The sequence below is a fragment of the Gopherus evgoodei genome, chromosome 2 (assembly GCF_007399415.2).
Source record: "Gopherus evgoodei ecotype Sinaloan lineage chromosome 2, rGopEvg1_v1.p, whole genome shotgun sequence".
Taxonomy (NCBI): Eukaryota; Metazoa; Chordata; order Testudines; family Testudinidae; genus Gopherus; species Gopherus evgoodei.
The window spans coordinates 126,441,056-126,465,458 of record NC_044323.1 but is presented as its reverse complement, the minus strand read 5'-3'; the positions used below and the strand labels follow the sequence as shown (position 1 = coordinate 126,465,458).

At 42.6% G+C, this 24,403-nt stretch overlaps 1 protein-coding gene across 4 annotated transcripts in view; it reads right to left on the bottom strand.

Moving 5' to 3' along the window:
- Window positions 1-24,403, bottom strand: part of SLC12A7 (solute carrier family 12 member 7) — a 283,500-nt gene that overhangs the window by 159,146 nt on the left and 99,951 nt on the right. For all 4 annotated transcript variants that reach the window (XM_030551652.1, XM_030551653.1, XM_030551655.1 and 1 more), the window contains exon 2: window positions 6,018-6,112. In XM_030551652.1, the coding sequence (XP_030407512.1) occupies window positions 6,018-6,112 (95 nt within the window). The remainder of the gene's footprint in view (window positions 1-6,017; window positions 6,113-24,403) is intronic.

Genomic DNA, 24,403 nt, shown 5'->3' with positions numbered 1-24,403 from the left:
TAGTCTTTGAATTGTCAGACTCAGAGTTGGTAGATATACAGAGAGAATTACATGAGAATGAAATATATTATACTTTGTTATAGTCATAAGTCTTGCTTCAGAATAGATTTACATTTTTACATACAGAAATAATTTACAGAACATTCAAATATATTTATTGTGTCATGCCCCTACCTTGAGAATTATCATCAGGCAAGGGAGTTTGAAACAAATAAAACAGTTGATGTTTAATAATTCTTTACTGCAGCTCCAATTGTCCCTAAGGCATATGCTTTCTCTTCTAAGAGACACTGAAAAGCAATATGTACCTCAGCTTCATCCAGCTCATATCTTATGAAAAACCTCAATGGTGACTTCAGCAATGTTAATGTAGAATAACTCTCAAACTCAATAGACAAGAGAGGAGGAAGGTAGTGATAGGTTTTGCATAAAAGTGCAAGTGAAGCCTTCTCTCTTTTCCCTCTTATTTATATACTATTAAGGTTTCGTGGATAGGCTCAGTACCGATACAAACTTAACTGTCACTAATTAACCTTAAGTGTCACTGAACAGTGAGGGTTTTTTGTGTGTTAATTTATATATTAACTACAGATGTCAATTAATTGCAGTTAACTCACGCAATTAACTCAAAACAATTAATTGCAATTTAAAAAATTAATCGTGATTAATCACATTTATAGCAATAGAATACCAAATGAAATTTATTAAATATTTTTAGATTTTTTTCTACTTTTTAAATATTGATTTCAATTGCAACACAGAATACAAAGTGCACAGTGCTCACTTTTTCAAACCCAATGTTCTATGATTTTATGACATGCTTCCATGCTGATAATTCTCATTTAAAAAATAATTCATTAATTAAATTTGTGACTGAATTCCTTGGGTGAGAGTTGTATGTCCCCATCCCTGTTTTTCCTGCATTCTGCCATAATATTTCATGTTATAGCATCGGATGATGACCCAGCACATGTTGTTCATTTTAAGAACACCTTCGCTACAGATTTGACAAAACGGAAAGAAAATACCAATGTGAGATTTCTAAAGATACCTCCAGCACTTGACCCAAGGATTAAGAATCTGAAGTGCCTTCCAGAATCTGTGAGGGACGAGGTGTGGAGCATGCTTTCACAAGTCTTAAAAGAGCAACACTCCAATGTAGAAACTACAAAACCTGAACCACCAAAAAAGAAAATCAACCTTCTGCTGGTGGCATCTGACTCAGATAATGAAAATGAACATGCGTCAGTCTTTACAGCTTTGGATCATTATTGAGCAGAACCCGTCAGCAGCATGGATGCATGTCCCCTGGAATGGTGACTGATTTTCTTTTTTGGTGGTTATGAATCATATGAATTATTAGTGCATCTGGCACATAAATATCTTGCAACGCTGGCTACAACAGTGCCATGCGAACACCTGTTCTCACTTTCAGGTGACATTGTAAATAAGAAGCAGGCAGCATTATCTCCTGCAAATGTAAACAGATTTATTCATCTGAGTGATTGGCTGGCCAAGAAGTAGGACTGAGTGGACTTGCAGGCTCTAAAATTTTACTTTCATGATAAAGAGATTGTACTATAGTACTTTATTAGGTGAATTGAAAAATACAATTTCTTTGGTTTTTTTACAGTGCAAATATTTGTAATCAAAAATAAATATGAAGTGAGCAATAAACACTTTGTATTCTGTAATATAATTGAAATCAATATATTTGAAAATGCAGAAAACATCCAAAAATATTTAAATAAATGGTATTCCATTAACAGGGTGATTAATCTCATGATTAATCATGATTATTTTTTTTTTATTGCTTGACCACCCTAGTTATAAATATATATCTGAATTAATATTGCATGAATCCAAATAATTCTTCTCACTTCATTTAAAGTGCTTATTATTAAATAAAGCATGGCCGTCTTAGTATACAGTTTTACATTAGGAAACAGAAACCGCTACAATGTGAAATAAATTATAAGTATACAATATAACTTATTATAACTGAGCCACATCCTATCAATAACCTTTCTGTTTCATAATTTTCCTGTCTTAGAAAAAGTCGAGCTTGCTTTGCTGTCTTATAGAGGTAGTATTAATGCTGACCATGATACTAATTAATGGCTTGATCCTGCTCCATTGAAGTCAATACAAGTGCCTAATTTTCAGCAAACACTGCTCTCATTGAATTCAATTACAGTTCTGAGTGCTCAGCATACCATAATCAGGTCTTTAAAAAAATCACTGAAGCTTATTTCTATCTTTACATCTACTCATTTTAATAAATAATTGTGATGCTCTGCACCTCAGGAAAACACTCCCATGTATGTCATGGAGAGAATGCCTACACTCCAGTGCCTGCCAGGGAGAGAATTCTCCAGGTTGTTAGCTGCCAGCAGGTCACAGCTGAACAAGTGACAAAACCGGTTCTACAAGCAAAGAGAAACGTATCCCAAAGGAGAACACGGAGAAGGGATAGGGAATCTCAGAAGCTACTGAGGTGGGTGAGGATTCCTGTGACACTAACACAGAGAAGCAGTGTACTTCAAAGTACAGGAAGGGCTGAGCAGCAGCGGCTCCAGGCACCAGCACTCCAAGCGCATGCCTGGGGTGGCAAGCGTTGGGGGGCACCCTGCCGGTCCCTGCGAGGGCGGCAGTCAGGCAGCCTTAGGCAGCTTGCCTGCAGGAGGTCTGCCAGTCCCGCGGATTTGGCGGCAATTTGGCAACGGGTACACCGAAGCTGCAGGACTGGGGACCTCCCACAGGCAAGCCGCCTAAGGCAGCCTGACTGCTGTGCTTGGGGCGACAAAAAAGCTAGAGCCACCCCTGGGGCTGAGACTAGCTCCTTTCCAGTAGAAGGCAACATGCCCTCAGGCGCAGGGGCAGGACAGGTGTTGTCAGTGATTAAGGAAACTGTTCCAGTTATTAGCTAGCAGAGTTCTGCAGCTGAACAAGAGAGAGAACCCTTCCTAAGAAGCACAGAGAAATGTGTTTTAGGAGGGGGCCCAGAGGAGAAAATTGGGGAAGGAATAGTGGGGGTACAGGAATGTCTCCTCACTAGTCACCTGGGGCAGGATGCCCAGGACACTAGGAGGATGGATGGGTCAGCATCTGTCCACCCAGGCACTAAGCCTGTGACCAGGGTTTTGAGAAGGAACTGTGTGACTGACCTCCTGGAGGGGAGCAGTCATACAGCTGACTTCTCAGGGACAGAGAAAGGAGTGGCAGAGGTACCCCAATCCAGGTCCCAATTTTTCAGGATGCTATTTCTGATAAATTTTTGAAAAGTAACTGTGTCTCTTTATATCAAGATGCAGCTCCAATGCCTGTGATAACAGAGGAGTTGGGACCAGGAAATTGCCAGGTATTTGTGAAAATACAAATGGCCGAACTGACAGAGATGGGGGTACCTCCCCCCACACTGGTGAGACACAGAAAGCAATTATGGGAGAGCTGCTGGGAAAGGGTGCATCTGATTGAAGGGTAATCACAACTAGCCCAGAGAGCACAGATCACAGCCCTCTAGGGGGCAGAGAAGGACTCAGTGCTGGGAGGAGGAAACACCTGGTAACCCCAAAAAAGGGAGCTAGGTTTTCTGCATATGTACAGTCCTAGGGTTGGGAGACTGCTCCCGAAAGGGCCAGCCAATGTGCAGGATCCCCCTGAAAACCTCTCTTGCCAGACACTGAGGCACCAAAATTCCAGAAACATGATTAAATCAAGAGCCCACACAGAGGGGAACAATGGAGGGAAGGAAAAGCCAGTGACTGATTACATGGGAGAGAGTCGAAGGACATCATGGGTAATGAACAAACTAACCTCAAACTACAGTATCTGAACAGAGGGCATAGTATCATAAAGATACTTGTAAATGCACATCTGTGATAAAAAAATTTAGTATTAATGTTAAGCTTTGGGGATAAGAATTTTGACACGGATGTTAAACCTTACGAAAATGCTAGTTGTCACAGGATGTGGGGGAGTCAGGGCCCTGCACCCGGCACTTCCTGCAAATCACTGAGACTCTCAGCCAGCCAGTAAAACAGAAGATTTATTAAACAACAGGAACACAGTCTAAAACAGAGTTTGTAGGTACAGATAGGTGACCAGATGTCTCAATTTTATCGGGACTGTCCCAATATTTACTTGTTTGTCCCGTGTCCCGACCGAACATTGGTCGGGATGTGAATTGTCCCGATATTTTGCACTCCGGTGCACAGGCAGAGGGGGCTCATACCCCCAACTCAGCTCCGGTCCCAGCCCCGGCCCCGCCCTGACTCCTCCCCTTCCCTGCCCCATTGTATCCCTCCCCAAATCCCTGCCCTGGCCCCGCCTCTTCTCCAAGCACGCCACATTCCTCCTCCTCCCCCCACCCTCCCAGGCTTGCACGAATCAGCTGTATGGTGGCACAAGCGCTGGAAGGGAGGGGGGAGTAGTAGGACGTGGCAGCCCACTCAGGGGAGGCGGAAGTGAGCTGATGCGGTGGGGAGCGGGGAGCTTATCACAGCAGAGAACCCATAAAAAACCTGGTTTACTGTATGTGAATGAGCAAACTGAGACATGCTGCATCATGGCCTTCATGGCTGGATGCCAAGAGAACTATAACACAAACTGCCTTCGAGCTAGCCAGTGGCTAATCCTCTTGCAGTAAACTAAGAGGGGAGGTGTGACGCTCTGTACCTCAGAGGGAACACCCTACACCCCCATGTTCATTTTTTATAAAATGATTGTGTGGTAGCCAATGCAAAGTTTGTCATGTTGGGTGTCTTTGGAAGGCTCATGATGCACTGAGCATGATTGTTATAATGATGTTACAGTAATTGTTACAGTAATGTTATAATTTCATGTATATAGTTATGCAGCTGAAAATGTATCCTCATGGCTCAAAGCAAGTGTAGGCAAAAACTTTCCAAGAACAGAGAGATAGCTCACACCTCATCAGGGCACGTATGGGGCAAACCCAGCCCAGCTTCACAGGAACAAAGGATGCTGGCCTAGGCAACAACAAAAGGATTAGTTGGACTCTGAGTGAGTCACCCCCCTTCCTTTGGTCAGTTTGGGATTGCAATGAGGTAATGCTCACCTGATTCTGAAGGGGAGAGGGGCAAAGCCAAGAGGGAAGAAAGAACACGATAAAAGGGAGAGAAGTTTGCCATGCTCTTCCTCTCTCTTCCACCTACATCTACAGACACCACACCAAGTGACTGAACACTGCTGATAGGGCAGAGTCTGGCTGAAGAGCAACCAGCCAGCCTGTGGTGAGAAGCATCTAAGTTTGTAATGGCATTGAAAGTGTTTTGCTTTTATTTCATTTGACCAAATCTGACTTATGTTTTCACTCAAAATCTATCTTTATGGTTAATAAATCTATTTGTTTATTCCACCTGAAGCAGTGTGTTTGGTTTGAAGTGTGACAGAGACTACTTTTGGGATAACAAGCCTGGTACATATCAATTTCTTTGTTAAATTGATGAGCTCACATAAGCTTGCAGCATCCAGTGGGCATAACTGGATACAGACGGAGATTCCTAGGGTTGTGTCTGGGACTGGAGGCATTGGCTAGTATCATTTGGTTGCACAATCCAAAGAGCAGCTTACATGCCAGAGACTGTGCGTGAACAGCCCAGGAGTGGGGACTCTCACAGCAGAGCTGGGTAAGGCTGGCTCCCAGAGTCAAGAATTGGAGTGGCCTAACAGATCACCAGTCCAGAAAACACCAGAGGGGAATGTCACACTAATTTGCTTATCAAATAAATTATGACGTGGTCAAGTTAAGAAAGTTTCTAATCAAAATTAATTAAAATTAAAAGTGATTTTTGATTAGACTTAAAAACATTAACACAATGTCATGGAAACCAAACAATTAAAAGAAACCAATTACGTTTACATATCTTGTAAACAGATTTCTAGTATACAGAGAGCTGCAATTGTTTTTACTTTTCTCACTCTCTAAAAATAACCTGAAATTGCTCTGTAATTTAATCGTCAAAATAAGTTATTTAAAAAATTCTGAAAGTTACCTCAAAGAGAGCCATATTCTTCCCTTCATAGATATTTCCTCTGTCCATCTCGGCACTGTTAATAAATGGGCTACTTTCCTTCGGAATCCCATCTCCTGGTGGAAAATAAGAAATGATTAGAAACAAAGGAAGCTGAAATGCCTACCTCATAAAAATTGTTGAAACTTAGAAACAGTCTCATAGCCCAGTTTTTCCCCTTATGAAGGCTCTGTGTTGGCTTAACTCATAGTAACAATAGCCAGACCAGTTCACTGTTTAACTTAGCTAGCCTTTGAAGCCAGGTAAGAAATGTGGACAAAAAAATTGTTAATATTAGGGTTGTCAAGCAATTAAAAAAATTAATCACAATTAATTAGGCTGTTAAACAACAATAGAATACCATTTATGTAACTATATTTGGATGTTTACTACAATTTCAAACATATTAATTAAAATTACAACACAGAGTACAAAGTGTACAGTGCTCACTTTATATTTATTTTTATTACATATATTTGCCCTGTAAAAAAACAAAAAAATGTATTTTTCAATTCACCTAATAAAAGTACTGTAGTGCAATCTCTTTATCATGAGAGTTGAACTTACAAATATAGAATTATGTAAAAAAAACTGCATTCAAAAATAAAATATATAACTTTAGAGCCCACAAGTCCTCTTAGTCCTACTTCCTGGTCAGCCAATCACTCAGACAAACAAGGTTGGTTACAATTTGCAGGAGATACTGCTGCCTGCTTCTTGTTTACAATGTCAACTGAAAGTGAGAACAGGCATTCGCATGGAAGTGTTGGAGCTGGCATTTGAAAATATTTATGTACCAGACAGGGCTGGTGTAACCACTAGGCGAACTAGGCAGTCGCCTAGGGCACCAAGGTTTGGGGGCGCCAAAAACTGTGCCCAAAATTTTTTTTTACACTATTGCTCCCGGCCGGGGGTCGGGCTGCTCACAGCCATGTTAGCACCTACCTCTGCGGGTGTCCTCTGCAACTGCGGGCCCCGCCACCTCCCTCTGCTGCACCCCACATCATTGCCCGCCCGCATCCCCCCACCACCAGCCTGGAGTCGCCTTCTCCCCAAGCCCCCGGGCTGCCGCATCACTCCCTAGCCTGCTCCCTCTAGCTCTGCCAGTCCCAAGGGCTGCCGGCTACAGACTGGAGCGGGTGACCTCATCAACCTGCCAGCAGCTGGCCCTATTCTGGGGCAGCTCCAGACCCCAGCACACCAAGTGAGTGCTTGGGGTGGCAAGCCGCGGGGGCGCTCTGCCGGCACCGCGAGGGCGGCAGGCAGGCTGCCCTCGGCATCTTGCCTGCAGAGGGTCCGCTGGTCCCGCGGCTTCGGCAGACCTCCGCAGATGTGCCTGTGGAGGGTCCGCTGGTCCTGAGGCTTCAGAGGACCTCCCACAGGCGCCAGCGGGAGGTCCTTCGAATCCGCAGGACCAGCGGATCCTCTGCAGGCAAGCCGCAGAAGGCAGCCTGCCTGCCGTGCTTGGGGTGGCAAAATTCCTAGAGCCACTCCTGGCCCTATTGACAGCAATGCAGTGGCAGGAGGGGGGCTGGGAGTGAGGGAAAGGAAGAGGAGACCGTGGCCACCGGTCCACAAGCAGGGGTGGATCATGGCCCTGCCAGAGGATACAGGGTTAAAAAGCCGCAAAAGTGTAACCATTCTCAGCACGTGCCACCTTCCAAGGCTTCATCCCCATCCATCTCTGCAGGCCTGTAGAGCCCCATTTTGGGGAAACTGAGGCAGAGAACAGTGACGTGACTTGCCCAAGGTGACCTGGGGAGTCATTGTTGGAGTCCTGCTTTGAACACAGGAGATCGAGGCTCCTAGTTCTGCACTGACTCAGAGCATTAGACCAGAGGCCTCAAGCCCTGAGCTCTGCACCTGCCCACATAAGGTATTAATCTGGGATTCAGGGGCAGCACACTGCAAGTTTTCAGTGAAGAAACACGGCTGTCTCAAGCCCTTATGGCTACAAGGAAAATCTTCCAAAGGTGATGGGCATCTAGCCAACACAGTTCTGTCTGCCTGAGTCTGCAGCCAGCCTGGGACAACAGCTCTAGGAAATGCGGCAGTAACTGTTAAGTCTTATTATGAAACCATCAGAGCCAGATTTTCATGTAACATGGGTGACCAGTTGCATGGTGCACAACCACTGCAAGTATGCGAGCAATTCAGGTTAAGTGCAGCTGAACCCTGGGCAGGCTGCAGCACCCAAGAGATTTTTGTTCTCCCACTGAATTACAGCAGATGCATAGTAACTTTAATAGGTAGAAGTTTAGTGACCAAATTAAGGCCATATCCTCCCTACTCTCAGCATTGAGCCAACTGCCCCTCATTGTTCTCCTGATTGCTTATATTGTTCTTGATGGGAGATCTGCTGCGGATTGAATGGTGTATATGGACCTGCCTTTACAGGCTCAGTTCTGGCCCAGCATTTGAAATAAATTGCCCTTAGTTTCAGAAGTACTGAGAACCCTGGAGTTCCAACAGACATCAGGGGAACCGCAGGTGCTCAGCATCTCTCAAAATCAGGCCCAGAATGACACTGATGCCTCTGTCCTGGGCTGGAGCTCTCTGAGTAAGGGGCTTCAGCAGCGATTGGCATGGGGCAGAGTAAAGCAACCAGGACGGTCATGATGGAGGCTGGAACTCTGTCCTCACCTCACACCTGTGGGGAAGACAGGCCTTCAGACACTCCCTCCTGTCTGCATTGCATTTTCCAGCCCAGAACCAAGGAACGTTGGTGCCAGGGTAGAGAATAGAAGCCAGATCCTGACTCTCAGCTCTGTGCTCTGATCCCCAAAACAGCCCTTTACAGATCCACGTGCAGGTGACCCAAGGCCAATTATTTGCATTAAATATGTAGATTAAACAATGAAATTAATAAATTTTCAAGCCAAACGTGTATTAATTCTAATGAACAATGCCACATTATGAAGTATTCATTTCTGAAAGTTTATAATAAGCAATGCTCCGCGGGAGGGGAGGGAGAGGGGAGGTGGAAGTTGCCAGATGCGCTAAAGATTCATACGTCTCTTCATGCTTCAACCACCATTCCACAGGACATGCTTCCATGCTGATGATTGGTTCTGCTTGATAACGATCCAAAGTGGTGTGGACTGACGCACGTTCATTTTCGTTATCTGTGTCAGATGTCACCAGCAGAAGGTTTATTTTCTGTTTTGGTGGTTTGGGCTCTGTAGTTTCCGCATCAGTGTGTTGCTCTTCTAAGACTTCTAAAAGCATGCTCCACACCTCATCCCTCTCAGATTTTGAAAGGCACTTCAGATTCTTAAACCTTGGGTCGTGTGCTGGAGCTATTTTTAGATATCTCACATCTGTACCTTCTTTGCGTTTTGTCAAATCGGCTGTGAAAGTGTTCTTAAAATGAACGTGTGCTGGGTCATCATCTGAGACTGCTATAACATGAACTATATACAGAATGAAGGTAAAACAGAGCAGGAGACATAAAATCTCCTTGGGGGGAGAATTGTAATTTAATTGACTCATTATTTAATTGACACATTATTTTTTTAACGAGCATCATCAGCATGGAAGCATGTCCTCTGGAATGGTGGCCAAAGTATGAAGGGGAATATTTAGCATATGTGGCATGTGAATATCTTGCAATGCCAGCTACAAAAGTGCCATATGAATGCCTGTTCTCACTGTCAGGTGACATTGTAAATAAGAAGCAGGCAGCAGTATCTCCCGTCAATATAAACAAACTTGTTTGTTTTAGCAATTGGCAGAGTAAGAAGTAGGAATGAGTGGACTTGTACTCTCTAAAGTTTTACACTGTTTTGTTTTTGAATGCAGTTATGTAAACCCAAAAAGGTGCATTTGTAAGTTATACTTTCACAATAAAGAGATTGTCCTTCAGTATTTGTATGAGGTGAATTGAAAAATACTATTTCTTTTATCATTTTTACAGTGCATATATTTGTAATAAAAAATAATAATATAAAGTGAGCACTGTGCACTTTGTATTCTGTGTTGCAAATGAAATCAATATTTAAAAAGTAGAAAAAAATCTAAAAATATTTAATAAATTTCAATTGGTATTCTATTGCTATAAGTGCGATTAATCATGATTATTTTTTTTATTCACAATTAATTTTTTTGAGTTAATCACGTGAGTTTACTGCAATTAACTGACATCCCTAGTTAATCTATAAATTAACAAACATACAAAACCCCCCTGTTCAGTGACACTTAAGGTTAATTAGTGATAGTTAAGGTTGTATCGGTACTGAGCCTATCCACGAAACCTTAATAGTATAGAAACAAGAGGGAAAAGAGAGAAGGCTTCACTTGCACTTTTATGCAAAACCTATCGCTACCTTCCTACTCTCTTGTCTATTGAGTTTGAGAGTTATTCTACATTAACATTGCTGAATTTTTCATAAGATATGAGCTGGATGAAGCTGAGGTACATATTGCTTTTCAGTGTCTCTTAGAAGAGAAAGCATATGCCTTAGGGACAATTGGAGCTGCAGTAAAGAGCTATTAAACATCAACTGTTTTATTTGTTTCAAACTCCCTTGCCTGATGATAATTCTCAAGGCAGTGGCATGAAGCAATAAATATATTTGAATGTTCTGTAAATTATTTCTGTATGTAAAAATGTAAATCTATTCTGAAGCAAGACTTATGACTATCACAAAGTATAATATATTTCATTCTCATGTAATTCTCTCTGTATATCTATTAACTGAGTCTGATAATTCAAAAACTATGCACGGTCTGCCATTCTCAGCCGCCATTCCAAAGGCATGATCATAGAACCATAGAATATCAGGGCTGGAAGGGACCTCAGGAGGTCATCTAGTCCAACCCCCTGCTCAAACCAGGACCAATTCCCAATTAAATCATCCCAGCCAGGGCTTTGTCAAACCTGACCTTAAAAACCTCTAACGAAGAAGATTCCACCACCTCCCTTCGTAACCCATTGCACTGCTTCACCACCCTTCTGGTGAAAAAGTTTTTCCTAATATCCAACCTAAACCTCTCTCATTGCAACTTGAGACCATTACTCCTTGCTCTGTCATCAGGTGCCACTGAAAACAGTCTAGATCCATCCTCTTTGGAACCCCCTTTCAGGTAGTTGAAAGCAGCTATCAAATCCCCCCTCAGTCTTCTCTTTTGCAGACTAAATAACCCCAGTTCCCTCAGCCTCTCCTCATAAGTCATGTGTTCCAGCTCCCTAATCATTTTTGTTCCCCTCCGCTGGACTCTTTCCAATTTTTCCACATCCTCCTTGCAGTGTGGGCCCAAAACTGGACACAGTACGCCAGATGAGGCCTCACCGATGTCAAATAGAGGGGAATGATCACATCCCTTGATCTGCTGGAAATGCCCCTACTTATACAGCCGAAAATGTCATTAGCCTTCTTGGCAACAAGGGTACAGTGTCGACTCATATCCAGCTTCTTGTCCACTGTAACCCCTACGTCCTTTTCTGCAGAACTGCTCCTTAGCCAGTTGGTCCCCAGCCTGTAGCAGTGCATGGGATTCTTCCGTCCTTCCTTCTGCACTTGTCCTTGTTGAACCTCATCAGATTTCTTTTGGCCCAATCCTCTAATTTATCTAGGTCCCTCTGTATCCTATCCCTACCCTCCAGCGTATCTACCACTCCTCCCAGTTTAGTGTTATCTGCAAACTTGCTGAAAGTGCAGTCCATGCCATCCTCCAGATCATTAATGAAGATATTGAACAAAACTGGCCCCAGGACTGACCCTTGGGGCACTCCGCTTGAAACCGGCTGCCAACAAGACATGAAGCCATTGATCACTACCTGTTGAGCCCGACGATCTAGCCAGCTTTCTATCCGCTATTCAGTAACGAGCCCACAAGTTCCTTGACTTTCTTCTTGTTGCTAACATAATGAGGATCAGAGGGTTCCGATGGCACTGTGGCAGTACGCTCCCTTCCCTCAGCTCAGCAGCCACTGGTACCCAGCTCCATGAGCATTGCCACAGCAAAAGTAGGATCCACCAGCTTGTGACCATATTGGAGCTTGTGGCCCCAATATTCACCTTCAGAAACGTCTCGCTCAACCCAGGAGGAATCCTCTCTCTCACCACCCCATCCTTCTTTGAGTAGATGTTCCGAACCAGGGCTGGATGTTGTGCCAGTCAGCCCAGCTCCAACAGTACCAATGGATCCACAGATGTTCCCCTTGTTGTCCCCGGATGCGGCTGTGTCACCGACATCCTCCTTTCCCCCAAATGACTACCATCAATTTCAGGAGCTGTTCAAGAGAATAGCTAATGCTCTTCTGTCATAAACAGATAGTTAAGGGTTAATGCCTCTTTTACCTGTAAAGGGTTAAGAAGTTCACCTAGCCTAGCTGACACCTGACTACAGGAACCAATGGGGGAACAAGATGTTTCAAAAGGAAGGAGGGAAGTTTTCCTTTGTTTAGAGTTTCAGTTTCACCCGGAGTGAAAAAGATCAAGGAACCAGCCTCTTATCAGAGTAGTAAGTTTTAGAAAGAGATAAATAGGTTTATGTTTATTTTCTTTGTAACTTGTCTTGGTACCATTAAAGGAATTATTAAATTTGGGTATTTTTGTGTGTTTTAAGATTTTTGCCCAGGGGAACATCCTCTGTGTTTTGAATCTGTTGTCTGTGAGAGTAGCTGGTATGCTAATCTCTCCCAGAGGGTTTTCTTTTACCTTTCTTTTTTTAATTAAAAGCCTTTTTCTTAATACCTGATTGATTTTTTCCTTGTTTTAAGATCCAAGGGAGTTGGATCTGGATCCACCAGAAGTTGATGGGAGAAAGGAGGGGGGGATGGTTAATTTCTTCTTGTTTTAAGATCCAAGGGGTTTAGATCTGTGTTCACCAGGGAATTGGTGAAGAGTCTCTCAAGGCTACCCAGGGAAGAAAAGTAGTGCTTGGGGATGGTGGCATCAATACCAGATCTAAGCTGTGTGACAAAGTTCCTCCTCTACCTTGGTGGGTCCTGAGCTTATTGGCAGTTTGCTCACCTCAGTGATCTTCCCCACAGTCTGGATCAACTCCTCCTATGTCTGATCAGGAGTTGGGAGGTTTAGGGGGAACCTAGGCCTGCCCTCTACTCTGGGTTCCAGCCCAGGGCCCTGTGGATTGCAGCTGTCTATAGTGCCTCTTGTAACAGCTGCATGACAGCTACAACTACCTGGGTTATTTCCCCATGGCCTCCTCCAAACACCTTCTTTATCCTCACCACAGGACCTTCCTCCTGGTGTCTGATAATGCTTGTACTCCTTAGTCCTCCAGCAGTACACTTTCTCACTCTCAGCTCCTTGTGCCTCTTGTTCCCAGCTGCTCACATGCGCTTCCTCTCCTCTGGCTCCCCCCACCTGACTGGAGTGAGCTCCTTTTTAAACCCAGGTGCCCTGATTAGCCTGCCTTGACTGGCTGCAGGTGATCTAATCAGCCTGTCTGCCTTAATTGGTTCTAGCAGGTTCCTGATTACTCTAGTGCAGCCCCTGCTCTGGTCACTCAGGGAACAGAAAACTACTCATCCAGTGATCAGTATATTTGCCCTCTACCAGACTTCTGTACCCCACTGGTTTGGGTCTGTCACAACTGGTAATTAAGCTTAGAAGTGTCCACGCAGGTCCCCACATCTATACCCTAAAGTTCAGAGTGGAGAAGGAACCTTGACATCTTCAGATCCCTCTGGAGGAGGTGCAGTACAGTCAGAGAGACAAAGCAGAAGTTCGGACGCCAACCATGCAGCAGTGAGAAGGAACTGTCCCCCGGTCCTTTATCACCTTGGGCAAAACCAGGAGGCCATGTGGGAGCACATGCATGGACCGACCGACACTTTGAAGAGCTCCTGTTCGAGGTGCCTGGTCCATATACATAACCCTCAGTGGATGCAATAGGGACCATCACTCAAAAAACTTAGGTTCAATGACTGAAGGGCTTTTGCAAATTTTACCTCTTGTTTAGTGGACACACTCTAAACAGTCACACAGGAATCATGTACAGCTGTGCCCTGCAAATGCTTCCATATTAGAGTAATAGGAAAACTATAGCCTTATGAAATGTGTGGGTTTATGCTGACAATCATTTTGAAGGATTATGAATAAGGCTATGTTTTAGTCACGGGTATTTTTAGCAAAAGTCATGAACAAGGCACAGGCCATAAACAAAAATTCATGGCCTATAACTTGCCCATGATGTATACTATATACCCTGACTAAATCTTGGGAGGAGGGTATCACGGGCGCTTGTGGGGGCTAGCCCGGGAGGCACCATTAGTGCTTGGGGGACGGCCCAGGGGGCACCATGCGTACTCCAGGGAAGTAACTCAGGAACCCCGCCAATGCTGGGGGGAACCCCCACTGGTGCTGGGGGGGCTTAGCAGAGCTGGCAGGCTCTCTGCCTGACTCCTCATGGCTCCCTGAAGTGGCAATATGTCCCTCCCTCAGCTCTCAGTTCCATGCACTGCTCCCACCCCAAACACCGGTTCCGCAGCTCCCACTGGCAGTACTTGCAAGCAGAGGCAGTGTGCAGAGCTAGGAGCTGAGGGAGGGACATATCACCACTTCCAGGGAGCCTCCCAAGGTAAGCACCCCCCAGGGCCCTCATTCACTCCTGCACCTCAACCCAAACTCCTGCTGCTGCTGGCGGTGCGTGGAAGGGAGGCGGTGGCCCGAGATCCTCAGGTGGCCCCCAGGCTAGCAACACCAGCTGCTGCAGATGTCACAGAGGTCAGAAGAACATAAGAACGGCCATTCTGGGTCAGACCAAAGGTCCATCTAGCCCAGTATCCTGTCTACTGACATTGGCCAATACTAGCTGCTCCAGCGAGAGTGAACCTAACAGGTAATGATCAAGAGATCTCTCTCCTGCCATCCATCTCCACCGTCTGACAAACAGAGGCTAGGGACACCATTCCTTACCCATCCTGGCTAATAGCCATTAATGGACTTAACCTTCATGAATTTATCTAGTTCACTTTTAAACCCTGTTATAGTCCGAGCCTTCACAACCTCCTCAGGCAAGGAGTTCCACAGGTTGACTGTGCGCTGTGTGAAGAATAACTTCTTTTATTTGTTTTAAACCTGTTGCCCATTAATTTCATCCGGTGGACCCTAGTTCTTATATTATGGGAACAAGTAAATAACTTTTCCTTATTCACTTTCTCCACACCACTCCTGATTTTATATATCTCTATCATATCCCCCCTTAGGGGGGAATCCGTGACTTCTGTGACCTGTGTGACAAACTCTAGCCTTAGCTATGAAATCCCTAGACTGTAAGGAACTGAATTGCAAACTTCAGATTGAAACTTGTCTTTCCAATATATTTTTACAGAACTGAGTAGATCCCAGCTCTGAAGTCTCTGGATCACCTAAAATCCAGCTGTTATCCCTATGTTTTAGCTGGTACTAGGGAAAATACCCTAATGTCCAGAAAATATTGACCCTTCTCAGAAACATTCCTTTTCCCCTTCAAGCATTTAGAATTCTTCCTGTGCTCGACTGTTGGTTACATTAAGTAAACCTACTTGTCTGGCCAACAGATTATTTGAACACATGAGAATATAAAAATATCAATGTGTATTTTATTTTAACCTCTATTTTAAATCACTTAGATTAAACAAAATCAAGGTACTGATCCCTTGGTGCTTTCTGACATAAAAGGAATGTTAAACCCAATGTCTAGATTTGAAATTTGTCCTTGTCTAAGTAGTACAGGTTAACATTGTGCTTTCTGATAAAGAAAGGAAGGAACTCAAAATAGTCAGGACACTGATTTTATGTTTCATCCAAAACATTTGAAATGAAGATTAAAATAACACACACACCCATCAATATGGATACCATTGTGTTCAAATTTAATGCACATTGCTCAAGTTATAAGATAAAAATTCAAACTATGTTAAAAGACACCAAAATATTTTTGAGATATAGTTATAATGTCTGATTTAGTTTGATTTGCTGTACATTCCTTCTCTTATTAAGGAGATAAAATTTACAGCTATTCAGAAGGTTGTAAAAAATTCCAAGAGATTAGAGAGATTTGGTTTGATAGGCAAGATCTTGTTAAATCCACAATCCTTTGTCATTTCAATAAACCATTTCTCAGTAAACTCCAACATACATCTTCCATGCCTCAATACATATGCAGTGCAAAGCAAACTGTTGGGGGTGGAGGACAATTTTCCTAATCCTTCTATTCAAGTAATTTTCCACACTGGTAAGAAACTGTGCCCTCACTGCAAAACTGTGCTAGGCCTTGCACTTACTTGCATGGATCCATCTAAAACAGGCAGGCATAGACATATGTTATGACACTGCAGTAGCAGCTCCAAATTTAAAGTTGTAATTTATTTCCTGTTATAAACCCAATTTTGACATATCTTCCAGATCCTTCCAAAAAAACATTTTCCAGATGAAATGTATGTGACGGCTTAGAGGAAAGGGGTGTTATTTGAGACCCTAAGATTCAACCTAAGATTAAGCCTGAATGTCCTTCATACAACTAACAGAAGTTTCCAGATCACAGGCTCTGCTTCTCATGCGGGACTTCAATCATCCTGACATCTGCTAGGAGAGCAATACAGCAGTGCACAGACAATCCAGGAAGTGTTTGGAGAGTGCTGGGGACAAGTTTCTGGCGCAAGTGCTGGAGGAACCAACTAGGGGCTGTGCTCCTCTTGACCTGCTGCTCGCAAACAGGGAAGAATTGATAGGGGATGTAGAAGTGTGTGGCAATCTGGGCAACAGTGACAATGAGATGGTCGTGTTCAGGATCCTGACACAAGGAAGAAAGGAGAGCAGCAGAATACGGACCCTGGACTTCAGAAAAGCAGACTTTGCCTCCCTCAGGGAACTGATGGGCAGGATCCCCTGGAAGGCTAATGTGAGAGGGAAAGGAGTGCAGGAGAGCTGGCTGTATTTTAAAGAAGACTTATTGAGGATGCAGGAACAAACCATCCCGATGTGCAGAAAGAATAGCAAATATGGCAGGCGACCTACTTGGATTAACAGATAAATTTTTGGTGAGCTTAAACACAAAAAATAAGTTTAAAAGAAGTGGAAACTTGGACAGATGACTAGAAAGGAGTATAAAAATATTGCTTGAGCATGCAGGGGTATAATCAGGAAGGCCAAAGCACAATTGGAGTTGCTGCTAGCAAGGGATGTGAAAGGTATCAAGAAGGGCTTCTACAGTTATGTTAACAACACAAAGAAGGTCAGGGAAAGTGTGGGACCCTTACTGAATGGCGGAGGCAACATAGTGACAGATGATGTGGAAAAAGCTGAAGTGCTTGATGCTTTATTTGCCTCAGTCTTCACAGACAAGGGCAGCTCCCAGACAGCTGCACTGGGCAGCATAGTATGGGGAGGAGGTGACCAGCCCTCAGTGGTGAAAGAACAGGTTAAGAACTATTTAGAAAAACTGGACATGCACAAGTCCATTGGTCCAGATCTAATGCATTTGAGGGTGCTGAGGGTATTGGCTGATGTGATTGAAGGGCTATTGGCCATTATCTTTGAAAACTCGTGGCAATTGGGGGAGGTCCCAGATGATTGGAAAAAGGCAAATATAGTGCCCATCTTTAAAAAAGAGAAGAAGGAGAATCCGGGGAACTACAGTCTTACCTCAGTTCCCAAAAAAATCATGGAGCAGGTCCTCAAGAAATCCATTTTGAAACACTTGGAGGAGAGGAAGGTGATCAGAAACAGTCAACAGGATTCACCAAGGGCAAGTAATGCCTGGCCAGCCTGATTGCTTTGTATGATGAGATAACTGGCCCAGTGGATATGGGGAAAGCAGTGGATGTAACATTCTGTGGGAAACCGTATAAAAAGCTTTGCTGAAGTCAAGGTATAATGTCAAGGGGATTGAAGTCTGCCATGAGAACCAGGGCCTGGGACCTGGAAACTTATGTTAGTTGTCCAAAGAAAGCCTCGTCTACCTCATTCTCCTGGTCTGGTGAATATTACAAAACTGGTAAAAAAATTAGAAGAACATTTGCAAGCACAAGTGAGTATCACTGCTATTGTAGCTCAGGAGCGTGAGCAAACTAGAATTATATTCTAGAATCTTAGGTATCTCTGCCCTTTTATCCAAAACTATTCTGAGAAATAGAAGGAAAAAGCCTAGTCGTATAAAAGGTAAGGTTGAGGAACCTTGGTGTCATGACCAAGATGTAGAGGTCTGTAGTAGAGCTGCACAGAGTGAAGTGGCTGAGCTTCATGCTGTTTTATATAAAGGGATCCATGGATTTTAGTACAGATGCTCCTCTTTTAGAGGATGATTTGTTGTTTTTGGTGATGAACAATGATATTCAGCTTTTAAGGAAGGTTTTGTCTGATAGCGAATATGCCCTTGCAGAGACTAGACCTGCATGGCTATGGTTTCACCAGGAAATAAGACAGAGAAGGAACAGGGAGAAGAGCATAGTAAAGTGCTGACCAGATCCAGAGCTCAAGACAGAGAGCAAGCAGATTCTGATATAGAGCAGTTCAAGTCAGGACAGTATGGCTTGCAATAAGACCTGTAATTTTGCTGCCAGAGCAACGGGAATTTCTGTTTTAGGGTTTAGAACAGAGTCCTCAAGATCAAGAAGAGGGTAGTCTTTGAACCCTGGAGGGCACAAAACTAGAGGTAAAGTTAAGCAGCACCAAATATCCCTTTCTTTCAAATTTTGAGAGATATTTTTAACAGTGCTGAACAAGGCATGTTGCAATCCATTAGTGCAGTGGTCCCCAACCTTTTTGTGGCCAGTAGCACATTCACGTTTTCAGAAGAGTGTGGTGGGTGCCAACAATTTTTCAAGGCTTATTTTGTATTTATACATTAAATAATACGAATAACATCATATTTAATATTACATAATATATAAATCCATAAGATAAAAAAGGTAATTTTACATGTAAAAGGTATTAACTATATTTTTCAGCAATTACTCTTTCACCTACCATGGGAATTTGATCCTTTTTATCTACCTGTAAGAAAAATTAAGGAGTTTTTACAAAATAAATATCATAAACCATTTTTATCTTATTTTAAAAAAGTAAAACAGCATTGTTGAACTGCTGATCCAAATATATTTATTATTCTTACTTTAACACAGATAGCCAGTTATGGTTAATTAAAATTATTCTTTGTATTGTTACTTGTATTTGGATTTCAATAAACAAACAAACAAATACGAAAAAAAGTTAAACACAAGTTAATCATACGAGCTCATCAGCACTTAATGGAAAATAAGCATTATTAATTCACATGGTTTTTCTAATAAAGTCAGTGTGATTTTTGGAACCGCATTTCTTCAGCCAGTTTTTCGTAATTGGGAGAGTAGGATGATATTCCCGTTCATAAGCAATAGTCAAGATGAGATCTGTATTTTGGTTTTATGATGTTCATTGTTCAAACAGAACTTCACATAGGCCACGTCTACACTACAGCATAAAATCGAAATTATTAAAACCGGTTTTATAAAATTGGTTTTATAAAATCGATTTTACGCGTCCACACTAGGGCACATTAATTCAGTGGTGTGCGTCCATGGTCCTAGGCTACCATCGATTTCCAGAGCGGTGCATTCTGGGTAGCTCAGTAAAAGAATGAGACCAATAACTTCGATTTCCATCCACACTAACCCTAAATTGATATAGTAATATCGATTTTAGGGTTACTCCTCTCGTTGGGGAGGAGTACAGAAATCGATTTTAAGAGCCCTTAAAATCGATTTAAAGTGTCTTGTAGTGTGGACGGGTACAGCGTTAAATCGATTTAACGCTGTTTAAATCGATTTAACGCTGTAGTGTGGACCAGGCCATAGATAAGTGGAACCAAAATAAGATTTTATTTTGTATGCTACATTTTTTAAGGAAGGAAACTTTTTTCGGTCAACCAGATTCCAAAAGTTTTCATCTGTTGCACAGGATTTTAGAACGATATTATTCTGAAGGTCCAAAATCTCCAGTTCCATGTCTTCTGTTCTTACTTGAATGAGACTCACAATTGATGTAGCCATTTCTGTTACCTCTATTTGGCAAGTAAAAGGAATTACAAGAAAGGCAACTACAGGCTCAAAGATGGTGAACTGTTGAAATCTCTTTTCAAATTGTTCCAGAAGTGTTTGAATGTGGATAACAAATGGCGATGAGTTAAAATCAGTGTCACAACATTTTCTTCATACTTGGGAAATGTACAAGAGACTTCATCTTCATATGTGACATGCACAAGATCAGTTTTGCTTTGAATGATTTTACGAACCTATCATTTGAGCCACGTTTGTCTTTTCCCTGAAGTTCAAGATTTAAAATGTTCAATTTGTCAGTTATGTCGGCAAGAAAAGCCAAGTCCATTAACCAGCTGGAGTCTTCTATTTGCTCAAAGTTCTGATTTGTGGACTTCAGAAATTCTTTGATCTCTTCAATTAGGCTTAAAAAACGTGCAAGAACTTTACCTTTGCTCAGCCATCATACGTCTGTGTGCAAAATAAGATCAGATTGTTTATCATCAACATCTTCCAACAGGGCCTTAAAAAGTCAGTGTTGCAAAGGTTTTCCTCAAACAGAGTTAATTATTATTTTAATAATGACATTCATGACATGTTAAAAAGAAAAAACTTTGATGCACAAAGCTTCTTGGTGGCTAATGCAATGACAAGACAAAGTTCAGAAAGGATTCATTCTTCTTACAGAGTGCAATGAATCCAGTGGTGCTGCCCATCACTGCTGGTGCCTTATCAGTGGTGATCGCAGACAGCTTATGTAGTGGCATACTAATTGAGGTTGCGTATGATTTGAATAAATTATAGACGTCCTCACCCTTTGTTCGCCCTTTCATAGGCAATACTTTTAGTAACTCTTCTTTTAAGGTAAAGTCACTAAATACCATCCTCATTATAACTGCCAACTGCGCTGTATCCGATATATCTGTCGACTCATCGAATTGCAGTGAAAACCAGTCACATATTTCCAAGTCATCCTTTAGCTGAGTTTGCATGTCACTTGAAATTGCATGTATCCCCCTCCTAACTGTGTTGTCTGATAACTGCAAGTCTTGTATTGCCAACAAAATCTCACCCTTGTTAGGAAATCCTTGAAACAGGCAATCAGCACCAGTCAAAAATGCTTCCTTCAACAATTCACCATCTTGAAAGGGTTTTTTCTTCTTTGCGAGCAGATGATCAATTTTAAAGGAAGCAATAGTAGCACTTTTAGACTTTACCACTTTTCGAGTGAAAACAGTTGTTGGGCAGATAGAAGAAAATTAATCAACTCAAATCAAACCTTTCTCAATCAGATTTAAGTGGATGGCTCATGTCAAAAGAGCTGCGATTAGTTTGGAAATGGTGTTCGACGTTTTTTCAGCACTGCAACAGCACCCCCGCACAATAAGCAAACATATTTCCCTTTATTTTCAATAAAACAATAGGATTCTTCCCACTCTGCATTGAGATAATATGTACATTGTCTTTTATTTGAACCACTCATTTTGGGGCAAAATGTTAAAAAAATAATAAATTGCAAAAGCACAAGAAAACAGCAGTATTAGTGCAGGAAGAGTATTCACAAACAAGGCCAGCTCCAGGCACCAGCGGAGCAAGCACATGCCTTGGGGTAGCACATGTTACGGGGCAGCATTCCATCCATTCTGCAGAGTCGGAGTGTTTTTTTGGCGGCAGTTCTGGGCAGTGCAGAGAGAAACCGGAGAGAAGACGCAAGGAAAGAGAACACAGGCGCCCACAGCCTCGGAGTTCTCTGTCCTTGCCAGGCGCAGGGCCGCTGCTTCTCTTCCCTGCTGGGCAGTAGGCGGGTACACATAAATGTCCCAGCGGGCGCCATGGTGCCCACAGGCACCATGTTGGGGACCACTGCATTACTGTTTGTGAAAATACAGGGGCATTTGTAGAGAGGCAGAATGGAGTGGATTTCCTAAACTTCTGTAAGTAGCAGCTAGTAAAGAGCAAGGAGAGAATCTATTCTTCAACCCCCTAGTCTATTTTCTACAGACGGGGTTATTAAACAGCAGTATCTCAAAAGCCAGTAAAAGTCCAGAGGAATTAGATGAGGGACCTCCATCCTGTGCCAGCAGTGTATGTTAAAATATTGGATTTGGTGGCTAAAGAGCTTGGTCATTTACAGAAGAGTGATCTAATTAGGTTGCATGCTAGAAGAATTGAGAAAACTACTCAAATGTTTCCATTGAATGATAGGGATTGTTTAAAGATTTTGCAAATGACAGTAGATCCTTTGTGGTATGCCCTACGCCCACACTTTCAGTCAAAAGCTAAGGATTTTGCTGAGACACCAGCTAAATTGGAACAGATTTTATATCCAGGACAGGCAGGAATTGCACAATTAGCAAATGTTAGACAAGAAAAGGATGAGTCTCCTCATGCCTGTCATGAAAGATTACCAGCAGCCTGGGATAGCACTAACATGCACAGAGATGAAGGTGTCCTCAATATGTGGATTTATTAATTAATAATGCCTTGCCCTGCTATTAAAGAGAAGGTGGATTTGCACGTGAACAAGAAATTCAGAGTGACCCAGGAGTTTGCCATTTTATACAAGGGTGGCTGGTTCATTGCCTTGGCAGTTATTAATTCTGCACTGAATTTCAGCATTTACACTATAGCCAGCAAGGAAATGCAGTGGGTTTTCTTTCACCTTGTTTTTGGCTGTCTAGTGAAGACCAACATGGCCCAGGCTTCGCCTATTCAGCCCAATGTAAATTACAGGAGAAGTCAGCCTATGGCTTTTTAGGATACATTTTGTTCAATTTCACGCTCTTAAATCATAGGGAAAAACATTAACTACTTTTTAAATTTTAAGTATCTTTTTATCACATAACTTGTTTTGGTTTGGGTTTTAATTCTGTAAGAGAACTGGCTCAGGAAAGATATAAAAATAATACAAAACTAAAGGTGCAAAAGCATCCATCCTTCTATGCCCTTAAACAGAAGTTCCTCCTTACTTAGAGAGGGAGACCAAAGGACTTTTGAAGTACTGTCCCTAATCTATTGGCTGAGAAAGTATTGTGCAACTGTTGTATAAAAGAGGATGAACCGTTCAAACAGGCCAGTTTATTAAAAATGGAAGCATCTAAAAGTCCCTTAACAACGCCAGCAGTCAAGCAGCTCATGAAAAGATGTTATAAGGTGAAGTTGTAGGAACTGAAGAAACAAATATACCATTGACCCAAGTTTTGTTTGAGACTCTGGACTTCAATCAGAGTTGAGGAGACCCAACCGATTCAAATGGAGAGTTGTACAGAGACAAATTACAGGTATATTGTATGTAAGAATGTTTAGGGGGCTAGAGGGGACCTGGCTCCTTTGTTCAATTGATTGGAGCTTTTTGGATCAACCTCAATACCAAGGCAATTTTTAAAAAAAAAGCTGTAAACTGAAGAAGTCTCTTGACACACAAATAAAATGTTTTAAAAGCACACAATAAAAAGTAAAATGATGCCTTACACATATTTCTTATTTTAAATTTCTCAGCAGCTGAGCCATGGTTCTTCAAAGGTCTTGGAGAATCTGGACACTGACAGCTCTGAAGGAGCAAATGGATTGGGACTGATCTGTTTTTGCCCAGACTCAAAATCAGATGCTTATTCTAAAGGCCTGTACTATCTAACACTGAGGAAGAAATAAGGTATTGAACCTGTGTGAAGCTGTAACCGTAAACTGTTATGCATGCAATTGTACAAGTTGCTGTGCACAGAATCATCAAGCACTATCTAAGAGAGAACTGTCCAAGGTGCATCATAAATGGCCCCGACCAGATGATGTGAACTGTAAAATCCAAAAATTACTGGTAATTTGTGCCTAGAGAGTGTTTTATCATTGAGATATGCACTGCAGTGCCTCTGTTTAATCCAGGAACATTAAGCTCAAGGGAGAGAGCTGGTGGACAAAGTGACAGAAGCAGAGGACCAAGATGGAGGTTTAGCTGAAGTAACTGAACTAATGGATACATGTTTAATGTTTAACATTGAATGTCATCTTCGTTCAGCAAATTACAAAATCCTGATGAGGAAAAACCCTAAAAGTTCGAGTGTGATTAAGGAACAAAATGAGGTATATTGTAAAAATAAAATAAAGGTGTCTTTTAAATAAAACGTCAGTTGAAAATGACTGTGTGAAGCATGTTTTTGTAAGCCTGTAAGGCGCCCCTTGTCATACAAACAGATCAACACACTGCTATGCACAGGCCCACTTTAGGAAGTGCAGGGCCCAATTTGAATAGTTTCAACGGGGCCCCGGCAGGGATGACTCAACCAGCGGTGCTCCGGGTCTTCACTCCAGGTCTTCCACAGCACTGAAGGACCCGCTGCCAAAATGCAGCCAAAGACCCGGAGCACCGCCGGGTGAGTAAAACTTAAAAAGGCGCCTAAGTTAGGCACTC